At 34.6% G+C, this 12,253-nt stretch overlaps 1 protein-coding gene across 1 annotated transcript; it reads right to left on the bottom strand.

Moving 5' to 3' along the window:
* Positions 1-1,736: 1,736 nt before the first annotated feature.
* LOC113081674 (thromboxane A2 receptor-like) lies at positions 1,737-10,205 on the bottom strand. The gene is made up of 3 exons (XM_026253698.1): positions 9,967-10,205; positions 5,055-5,911; positions 1,737-2,289 (listed from the first exon to the last, which is right to left on the bottom strand). Exons 2-3 carry the CDS (start codon positions 5,868-5,870, stop codon positions 1,948-1,950), a joined length of 1,158 nt encoding a protein of 385 aa, XP_026109483.1. The 5' UTR covers positions 5,871-5,911; positions 9,967-10,205; the 3' UTR covers positions 1,737-1,947.
* Positions 10,206-12,253: the final 2,048 nt, after the last annotated feature.

Genomic DNA, 12,253 nt, shown 5'->3' with positions numbered 1-12,253 from the left:
AAATACAGAAGTTTATCATCATGATTACGGTCTGCAACCAAAACCCCCTTGTTTTTAGCCAACGTGTGTGAACTACTGAGAGGTTGAAGACCCCAGACATTCTTTTTAGATATTTAATCAAAGTTGAAACATGGAACTGTTGGTCAAAAAATGTTCTATAAATGTAAAATTACCATAAATCAATGTTGTTTACATGCAAGAAACTGTCTTTAGTTTAAACTAGCTGATAAGACTCTCAGCAGAATAATTGGCTAAAGCAATCCAAACACGAGGGGGTTGAATAATGATTTTTATGCAGCAATGCTCAGGTTTACAAGCGATATCAAAACAGAGATCAAAACTCTGACTGCATTTGATGCTAACTTTGTGTCTCCTCACACAATAATAGCCAAATTTGTGCTGGTAATAATACTGGTTAAATTCCTCAGAAGACAAAAATGTTCCAGAAATAAAGAAGAATCGCTTTTGTGGTGGAAGTTGTCTGCCATTTTATCCAAGTGTGTGGTCCTCAAAGTCTTATCAGAAAGGAAAAGGAGGATGTTTGTTTAAGAAGCGAGCCAAAACTGCTCAGTCACCCCACATTAAGCCCAGTTTGCAGTTTTCTACTGTATGTTTTCACTGTAGCCATTGAGTATACAGTCTTGTCTTTTTATCAGATTTGTAAATATATTTTTGCTTTGAATGAGAGTTAATTTTGTGATTTACACCCTAGTTGGTTGGTTTGGTTCATTGCTCTTAAATCTTTTAAAAATCCCTCTGGGGAAAACACTCAGGAACAGCTGAAAGTGGGCGGGAGCTATTGTGCAAAGGCTCCACCTGAAAAAAGAAATGATTTCCTTGTTGTTGGCCGTTTGGTTCATGGTTGGGGTTTCTCTTTAATGAAGACTTTTCCAGATACCCACATTTGCGGTCTTTGCACTTCATCACTTGACTACTTCTTTTCAATAACTGATGGGACACACTTATAGTGTTATAAAAAACACGTTTAAACTTTTAAATATCTGTTTAGTAGTACCTATACTAGATTACATTTGAAAAGTTTCCATGACTTTTGCAATCTTGGCAAGAAAGTCTCAAGATTTATTTCCAGATCATGATTCATGATGGGATACACTAAGCCTTATTCAAGATAGTGTGGATTTAGTGTGCGTTGGCTCTCAACTGGCCAAGACCGCAAGTGTGGGTATTTGGACAAGGCATTAGATGGGTAATTAATGGGAAAAAACTTGAGGAGCTGCTGAAAAAGTGGGTGGACAGTATTATGCAAAGGGTCAACCCTCAAAATGACTTATTTTTCAATGCCTTCCCCTCCAACCAAATCAGTCACTTTTCATCATCCAATCACTGGTCAACTGGTAAAATTCAAGCCCCACCCACTTTCCCACTCAAGCCTTCTTAAGCCACACAAGTTTCTACTGCATTTTCTTAGTAAACATTATTGCCTTTTTGTCATATTTTTAATACCTTTTTGCTTTAGATCAGAGTTTGCAATATTGTGATTGGTTTGGTTCATGGATTGGTTAAAACTCTTTAACGTACACTTGAATGGTAAATGTATGCGGAAAACTCTGGGAACTGATGAAAAAGTGGGCGAGTACCATTGTGCAAAGGCTCCACCCCAAAACATCACCAAATGCCTCTTTTCCTTATCCAATCACTGGCCAACTGGAAAAACCGAGCCCCTCCCACTTTCCTATTCTAGTTTCTACGCTACGTTTCCCTCAACGACATTCGCTCTCCAAGTTCATGTGAGTTCATCATGTCTTGAGAGCTCAAATATACACTTCTTGAAAGTGTCCGACTAGACTTTCTTGGCCCGCTATCAGCAATTCTTCGAAAAGTAATGCACCAACAAAAGTGTTAAAAAGGTTGGTCACGCCCTTCATTGGGCGCCATATTAGACATCAAATTATTAATGAAGTAGAAAGTAAATGCTAGTCTTGGCTGCTAAATAGAATCAAGTGGTGCAGTGCTGTCAGACACATTTAGAGATGTTTCCTCTTCTCTGGCTTTGTCTGGATTCGTCCGGACGTGATCCAAGCGGTCAAGCGTTCCTCCGAGAGAGGCGCGTGTCAGCTTGCGGAAGGATGTCGAAATGCTTGGATAGAGGCTGGCGATGGAGCTGCGGGACCAGTCCATCTTGGGAGCCATGCGCTTCAGTATGGCACGTCGGAATAGGATATAGACCCAGGGATCCAGGACCTGGTTCCCCGTCGCAAACCGAAGCCAGAGAAGCAGTCGGCGAATATTGAGCTCGCTGCCAGACAGCACGGTCTGTGCAATAAACACCTGTTGAGAGGAAAATAACGAGAGCTTGAACTCTACTTGAGTCAGTCAATAAAATAAACACAATCACTGCGGCACAAACGTTAAATTTTTAAATGTTTATCAACCAATGGAAATATTAAATGTAGCTAATACTTCTGTGATGGATTTTCGATTTTAGGACTAGTGTTCGTTTTGGTGCAAAGGGAAAACAATAAAATATATACACAAAAAGGCAGATAATGACAGAATAATGATAAAAATAAGTATATAAAAAAATAGATAAAAAAATAAACATTGATTATTTTATTTACTCAGTATTTCTTTGATTTAGAGTTTTGGACAAATAGAAAATCATAAAAAATTATATAACATTTATAAAATATATTTAAATATAAATATTTTACAAAAATAAACCGGATTTAAAAAAGAAAAACAGTAAAAAAAAAAAAATGAAATAAATACTATACATAATTTAGATCATATTCCAAAAATATATTCAAATTGACAACTTACATAGTATTTCTTTGGGTGATGGACAAAGAAAAATCTATACATGATAAATCTTTACAACATTAGATTTTATTTAAATAGAAATATATTACAAAAATTAAATATTTTTAAAATAATAAAATTATATATATATTAACTAAAACTAAACTAAAACTATAAAAATATAAAAATAATTTGTATATTTCACAAAAAAAAAAAAAAACTCACATAAAGAGGTATTTTATAAAAAAAAAATTATAATTTGCAAATAGGGCAAATAAAGCAAAAAACACAATCCTTGCCATATAAAAGTACCCACAGTCGGAAGAAACACACAGTTGTCGTTCATTTAGCAGGCGACTGGCTGACGATGATTTCGAGTTTTGTTAGAAATCGGAAGTGTGTGTTTGTTGCTGAGTACTTCCTGTTCTTCCCTTCAACAGGAAATGGCTCTTTCCCATTAGTTTTATCAGCAGTTCTCACGCGACTCTTTCACGTTCCTCATTTGGCAGAACTCAGAGAGAAACTCTCAACATGTTATTTGACGAGCACTACATCAGTAGTGCACCTGCGTGGCATGGGAATGCTACTGCATTACAATAAACGAGACCGAAAACAAGCAACGGACAATTATAACCCATTTGGACGATTACAGAAAACAAGTCTTGTAAGGTCACACTGCGAGTACAAACCAGATGTTTGTGACATCTGGATGTGAAACGGGGATTGTTTGAATCAAATACAAACTAAAGTCTGACATGTCTGCATAAACGCCTCGTTTTACCTTTTTAGTGGACTTTAGACTGTCCCAAACCTAGTAAGCTGCCTACGTAGGTGCTATTTTAAAGCCAAACTTCAATGACTCATCCCAGAATGCATTGCACTGAGCTTAACGAGAAACAACCTGAAAATGGTGGACGAGTTGCTAAAAGGTGTCACTATAAAATAGTTAAATGTAATTTAAGGCAGTATTTTATTCAATAATTGCATGTGATATGTATTTGTATGCTTATTAGGGTGTTAGCTTAGCCATATGCTAACATCAAACTCTACTGGAATCAGTTGTCAAGCTGATTATGTATCATTTATTCTAATTTCAATATAGAACTCATAGAAGTATAGATATAGAATATAGAATTCATTTTTCAATGTTTAAATCATGTTGGCATGTATATTGCTCACATCTTTAAGGCTAAATTGTTAAAACAGTATTTTGATGTTTACAGATCAGCCCCATTCACTTCCATTGTTAGTTGTATGACATTTCTTTTTAATATATTTTATTATTATTTTAATCAATTCTACAATTATTATTTTAAATAGATTAGCTTAATTATATTACTTAATGAAATAATATTTTAATAATAATAGAGAATGTTTTGGCAGGAGCAAAACACTAAAAATATATATATTTAAAAAATCTATAGTAATAAAATAATAATTATTATTATTACTACTATTATTTATTATACTTATTTTCTAAATATTATAATAACTGCTATTGGGTTAGTTTATATTACTTAGTATAATGATCTTACTTAAATGCATGAATGTTTTGGGAGTATGAATAATATAATATAATATAATATATATATATATATATATATATATATATATATATATATATATATATACACACACACACACACACACACACACACACACACACACACACACACACACAGGTGCTGGTCATATAATTAGAATATCATCAAAAAGTTGATTTCACTAATTCCATTCAAAAAGTGAAACTTGTATATTATATTCATTGTGAAACAAAACCCATTCAAAAATGTGGGGGAGATTCACAAAGAGTGGACTGCAGCTGGAGTCGGTGCTTCAAGAAACACTACGCACAGACGTATGCAAGACATGGGTTGAAGTAATTTTATAAATACTGTATTAATAGGTTTAATTATGGAATGGCATTTTATAATTACAGTTAGGGTTAGGATAATGATGATGATGTGGTGATTATATATCACTTAAAGGACATTTTTATTGTGAATATTTATAATAACAAAAAAAAAATTTAAATCTTCCCCTTCACTTCACAAGTGACTTGTGTCTATTTTTTTTTAAAAGGAGAGGAATTGAAAGTTACTTTTTCAACATTTTACCACAAATGCTGTCGATTTAGCTTAACTGAACCTGTAATACTCCTCTACAAGATTTCTTCTTGGCTACAATGTTGCGTACTTTGTAGGCATATTACTAGGTTTTGTAAAAAGCTAATTTTGGTCAGTTGGCCAACACACTTAATATTCATTAATAGTCAATGAAGTTTATTCACTCACCAGTAGAGGGCACCAGCAGACAGAGGCGATGGTCATGATCAGAATCAGCTGCACCATCATCTCAACTTCATGGTCTCGCCTCCGATGAGCGCTGTCCTGTCCACAACACACCCTCAATAGGGTGATGACGCTCACCGTGTTGAGCAGGAACGACAAGGCCAGCGACAGCAAACCCACAAGTGAGAAGATCAAACCGAAGGTCATTTCCAGTGGTTTGGAGCTGATGCTGAGGAAGCACCAGGAACCGGGGAACTGGAGACGGTAGCTTCCCAATCCGGCCAACGGCAGGAGACTGATGCAGCCAGCCATGACCCAAACCATGGCCACCGTTGAACACGCTCTGCTGTTGGACATGGCCTTGGAGCGGGCGAAGGGTCGATTGATGCCTACGAATCGCTCCACGGCCATTGTAGCTCCAAGAAGCAGCGGGCAAAGGCCGTAGAAGACCATTGACATGCCCATGAAGTTGCAGAAATGGCAATGAGGGTCCAGCTGGCGCCAGTTGAAGTGTGTAATGTGGAAGGACACCACGATGGACCCGGTGACCAACAGTCCCATGAAGTCGGTAAACACCAACCCTCCGAGGAAGAGTAGGAAGGAGGAGCGCACACGGCTCTTGGTGCGGTGGAAGGTCTTGGCCAGAACCACCAAAGCGAAGAGGTTGGAGCTCAAGCCGACGGCAGTGAAGACCGCCGAGAAGTATGCCGGGGTGATGGTGTGGTTGCGTATGAAAGGCGTGCTGTTGATGGAGAAGCAAACTGGAGTCACGTTGCTCGACGCCGATGTTTTGTTGATGTCGAACAGCGAGTAATCCATGATGGCGACTTCTGAAGATAGGTTTATTTTATTCTATGAACCTGCGATGGAGAAAATAAACAATGAAAAAGATTTAGAAATGGTGCTTAGTGCATAGATATATATATAGGCAGTGTTGGGGGTAAATCATTACAAAGGACATGAGTAATCAGATTACTTTTTTTAAAGAGTAATCAGATAAATTTTTTCAAGAGTAATCAGATTACTTTTTTTTAAGAGTAATTAAATTCGTTTTCATGAGTAATCAGATTACTTTCTTCACAAGAAATCAGATCACTTTTTTCCAAATAATCTGATAACTTTTCACGAGTAATCAGATTCATGTTTTTCACGAGTAATCAGATTCACGTTTTTCACAAGTAATCAGATTAATGTTTTTCACAAGTAATCAGATTCACGTTTTTCACAAGTAATCAGATTCATGTTTTTCACGAGTAATCAGATTCATGTTTTTCACGAGTAATCAGATTAATGTTTTTCACGAGTAATCAGATTAATGTTTTTCACAAGTAATCAGATTAATGTTTTCAATGAGTAATCAGATTAATGTTTTCAATGAGTAATCAGATTAATGTTTTTCACAAGTAATCAGATTAATGTTTTCAATGAGTAATCAGATTAATGTTTTTCACAAGTAATCAGATTAATGTTTTCAATGAGTAATCAGATTAATGTTTTTCACAAGTAATCAGATTAATGTTTTCAATGAGTAATCAGATTAATGTTTTTCACAAGTAATCAGATTAATGTTTTCAATGAGTAATCAGATTAATGTTTTTCACAAGTAATCAGATTAATGTTTTCAATGAGTAATCAGATTAATGTTTTTCACAAGTAATCAGATTAATGTTTTCAATGAGTAATCAGATTAATGTTTTTCACAAGTAATCAGATTAATGTTTTCAATGAGTAATCAGATTAATGTTTTTCACAAGTAATCAGATTAATGTTTTCAATGAGTAATCAGATTAATAACTAAAGTAACGCATTACTTATTCATTTACATTTTTCTTTTCAAATAAGTAATGTCAGTTACTTTTTTGTGAACATGCATTTACTCATCTCACTTGCAAAAATGGAAATCAAAAAATGGAAATCAAAATGGATTAAAAAAGAAAAGAAATGAAAACTCTAAATAATGGCACAAACATGCAACAATAAATATGCAAAATAATACAAACATTCTTTATGTGTTTAATCCCATTTTATTAACCAGTGTCTTTGCTGCTGACCTTTGATGATCCAGTTTTATGATTTCCTGTTTTTTTATTGCTGAAGAGTGTTTACTTTCTCTTTATGTAATCCAGAATGGCAGCCTGCTACTGTACAGACGCAAACTTACATTTCCTTCATACTGACGCTTATTATACTTTTGGAAAGGGCTTTTATGTTCACCAGGTGATTTAGGTAATACAACAAGAATAAACCCATAGCTAACATGATGTTAAAAAGTTACCATAGTTTAAAAACCTGTAATATCAAGTTAATACAGATAGAACACAAACCTGTGAAAGTTTATTTCTATTCTTTGGAAATGTTAATTTTGGTGTTGTGGCATCTTGGAAAACTCATTGATTTTTACTGTTGGTAGTACATATCTGTGGCGCCAGGATTGCACTATTATTATTATTATTATTTTATTAAGTGATATAAATCAATAAAAATGTACATTTAATCTTTTCATGTTTTATACAGTAGAACCATTCTTGCATTAATATAATTACTGTAACCCAATAACAATAATAATTATAAAACTCCTTACATTTTTGCAGTTAAACTAACCTATCAATATTAATAATTACAATAGTTTTAATTTAATATGTTAATTGCATTAGAAAATAGTCTTCCATCAGGTAATATAATTATCCTAACATTTTATTATTATCATAATTATTATTATTGAATAACATTTTCCATTAAGTAGTTTAATTTATCTATTATGATGATGATTATTATTATTATTATTATTAACATTTCCATATTAATACAATAAAATTACCTTTTATTAATATTGTTTTTATTATTGTTATTATTAATAATATAATTATTAGATTGATTGTTTATCTTTATATTTTACAAAAGCAATATATTTTAATACACAACTAATCATTACTTATTGCTTTAATATAGATGCATATTTTGTATTCTAACTTCTGATTGGATAAGATTCATTCAAAGTTGACTGCACATATGTGCAATGACGAGTGAAAGACTTTATTAGTCTAACATTAGTTGCTTATTAGTGTCAAACTTTCAATTGGGGCTACGAATTGCAGTGATTTAAATGCAGTTAAGATGGTTTCAGGCGCTCTCCTCATTAATATCCCTGAAACTCACATTAATGTGTGTCCTTGATTGCTTCAGTTTGCATCATGCTAAAGCTAACACTGAAAATAATGCATGCTAATGCAAAGATTTGAACTGCGTTTGCAGAAGTTCAGTGGATCTGCATAAAAGCATCCAGATCTCAGGAATATTTTGAGTAAACACATGAATCCCCAAGGAATGTAAAGTGGATCCAAACTCCACATTGGCCATTAAACATGAGTGTCTTCATCCACAAATGTGTTCAGATCAATACCGCAAGTGCTGAGATTAATCATCAGGCAAAAGTCTGAACATCTGAATACATCAGTGGTGTTTCCACTCATAATGGTCGTTAACGAGGATCCGTACAGAAACCTGAGGCTGCTGATGGTGTTTGTGCGTCTCTCTTAGTAGTGTTATTCTAAAACAAACTACATTAGCCAAACACAGAGCTTTCCACGGTGTGCTCCTAATTGAATTCCATCAAATGAGGCCCAGAAATCAGCTTAGTGAATATCAGCGCCAGAGAGTGGGCCGGGAAATCTGCGACCGGTTTGCATGCGTGTTACCACATATAAGGTTTTCAGCATTTGGCTGCATGTGTGGAAATGCAGGAGTGTAAAACATCGGCAAAACATTAAATATGATTATGAGTGCATGCTGTTTTGTTGTATAATTAGATTATTACATGACTCCGTATTGTATAAACTCTTACAGAAAATAAAGGTTCGTGCAAGGACTCTTCAAGAGCTGTTTTAATATGTATGTGTTTAAATGAAATTTCTTTGGATGAGTGATTTCTGGTGGGTTTTTACGCACTAGAACATGAGAGTTTTCTGAAGAACTAGTCATTCAATGAGACGGGCAGATAATTAGGAAATGCATCAAATGTTAGATAACAGGTTAAAAACACAAAGTAGGCTGCTAGGAGGTAAGGGAATGCAATCATTTATAAATACTCTACTTTTTAGCCTATATTTAATGTATTTATGTAATGCGTAAAAAGGCTACTTTTCCTCTCCCATGCAAAAATGCAGCTAAAACTTACTATTAAACTAATAATTTAAATATGTAGCCTATCTTATATTTAAAAAAAATTATACACCACATAAAAAATATTCCACAAATATGACTCATATTTAAAACAATGTTCTGGATTAATTACAAATGTATTTTAATAAGAGTAATATTTATTTATTTATTTTTGCTCAATTTAATTAGCCTACTTATATTCATGGAACGTTTTATTTCTAAAACGTTTTGGTTTGACATACATGTAACGTTCTTTAAATGTTATTAAGTGTCTTTCTTTAAGTGGACGTTTGAACGTTCTAAAAACAAATACAACAAATAAATAGAACGTTAGCAAAACGTTCTTATAACGTCAGTTATCGGATCTTTAACAGTTCTTAAAACGTTTTCACAAACACAAAAGTATGTTTTGTTGTTTTAAATCAGTTTATATATCTATTAAAGTGGTTCAAACGCTGAAAACGCTTTTTACAAGCGTTCCTTCTGACTAAAGCGTTTAAACTTGGTACTAACGTTACTTAGTTTACTGCAGACTTAGTTTTGGCATGACGATATTGTGGTCGACAAGTTTACAAAAATACCGATATTTTTTGCAGAAATGTTTAGCATCCATAACACATAAAAGTCCCGCATAGTACATCCAAACAAACAAAGAAAAACCAACTCCTCTGCTCAGTTTACTTCCTCAACTAAAGTCAAAAGCGAAACGCACATGAAGACGTGAGAAGACGTGAGAAGTCAAAGCGTCGAAGTTTACCTGAGCACGTGTTCCTTCAGTCTGTCGATCCGCGGGTCTCAAGCTTTGCCTCACATCACTTCCATCCTGAGAACACGATTCAACTCCGCTTAAATACACACTTGACTGTGAGGATGAGGACGAGGAGGATGAGACACACCACCCTGTTCCTCCTTCATCCACTCTGTTCACGGAAGGAGTCTCTGGATCTCCGCCAAAACTTCGACCGCTAAATCAATAGCAGAATCTGAGGGCTTTAAGTAGGCGACCAATACAGTGCGGTCAGAAATGATCTGTGATGTTTGAATAAACAGATGGTCTCTAAATGGTCTGTTTGTGTGTGTGTCATGAGCGGTTATTGTTTCTATGAAAATGCTTTGGCCTCTTCATATTTTAATAATTCACGACTTGTGGAAATGGAAGAGCTTTATAAAGCACCAGAGGCCAGTGACTAATGACTGCTTGTGATCATGACGAACAGATCTCAAGATACTGTCAATGTCCTGAGCATTCAAGTGATCAAAAACTTGGGAAACATTGCCTTTTAAAAATCAATGTGCCGTCAATGTTAAGGAACGTTCTCTCAAAGGTTTGTCAACAAACGTTCTTCCACTTAACATGAGAGAATGTTTGTTGATTTAGCTGTTCTTTTCTAACTCAGATAGCACACGTACGTCTGCAAGATGTCTGTTGAAGATCTTTTGATCTGGAAAGCATCTGCTGTGTACATAAACATATTAAAGACATCCAATAAAAACAACAGAAATAAGGAAATAAACTATAGATGTATTGCTTCTTTTTAAAACATTATGTAAGTTAGATGTTCATATAATGTTTATTAAATGTTACTTGGATTAAGGAAAAGGGATTACTTGTTTCATAACATTCGGAAATACCATTTGCATAATGTTTGCATGCTCCCTTAAAACCTTCGTATAACTAACATTTAATGTTTGAAACATTCACAGAACATAATTCTGTTCGCTTGAGAGTTACCTGGATTTTCCTAAAATGTTAGCACAAAAACGTTATTCAATGTAAATTGCAATTCATTAACATTTTCTTTCAAACACTGAAGTTGGATGGTCATATAAGTTTTTTTTAAAATATTTTTTTATGTTAATTCTGAACATTTAAAAGTAATGTTATCCCAATGTTTATAAAATTATAAAATGGAATGTTAACATTCATAACCAAAAAAAAAAAAAAAAAAAACTTGAGACAGAACAATGGCACCGACATATTTGAAGATGTGTAAGAGCAAGATATTTTCAGCTGAGACAGCTAAACATGCATTTTAGTCTGGGACTAGCCTTAAACCTAGTCTGTGAAACCAGGGCTAACGTTACATGTTTTATATGTTCAGAGACCACAACTTAATAGGAACATTAGCTAAATGGTAGCTGGGTAATAGACCTTTCATGTCTACAAATTTTTTCTACCATTTTTTCACTTTAGTACTTACCAAATGTCTTCAAAGGGTCTGTCCTGATGTTAAGCATTAGCACTGGATCAGATACTAGTGTGGGGTGAAGCTAAAGCCCCGTCAGTGTTCACGACTGCAATGAACAACTGATAGGTGAAGAATCTCTGACAATTATGGAACTTTAGAGGACATAATGTCTGTTTCCACTTAGCCAAGGAAACATTTTAGCATAGCATGCTAATTACATCCATCAACACTGAGAAAACAACATGTGTTGCGCTGCGATTAGCTGTTAGCTGCCACCACTACCCCCCATCTCTCTTTTTATTCATCTATGAGACAATAACAATCTGTTTTACAGTGGTAATGACATGTCGTCGATCATTTAACGCAACGCAACAGTTAACATTCGCAATTAATGTGAAACATCTGGCATTTTGCAAGCCTATGCAATTAGCAAGAAAAACATTCTCTGCATAGTTTTGGTTTGTAAATAAACTCTTACATAAAGACATGCGTTTATTGCCCTTATGTCTTTGAAGATAAATGGTCTTCTCAGCATCGGCATCGCACATGCATTCCTCGCGAGGCCTGCCAAGTTTAGTTGATCCGCTCCACTTGCAAATAACCCAAACCACATGACAGAATGAGACAGTATACGCCAAACACATACGACTGAACTTATGACCTGATTTACTTTATGCTACCGACTTTTATGACTTGTCTAGGGTTATTTTCAGACGCTGACTCTCGGTCAAGATAAGAGCAGAAGTTAAGACATTATAACTCATCTGAACTATCTCTCAGAGCATTGAGTGTGAACTGCTTGTTGTTTGAGCATTTCCAGGGAAGAGCGGTATGATATATTCCAGAAATATTCTT

This window comes from Carassius auratus, unplaced genomic scaffold (assembly GCF_003368295.1).
Source record: "Carassius auratus strain Wakin unplaced genomic scaffold, ASM336829v1 scaf_tig00034894, whole genome shotgun sequence".
Taxonomy (NCBI): domain Eukaryota; kingdom Metazoa; phylum Chordata; class Actinopteri; order Cypriniformes; family Cyprinidae; genus Carassius; species Carassius auratus.
This window is presented reverse-complemented; position numbering and strand designations above follow the sequence as displayed.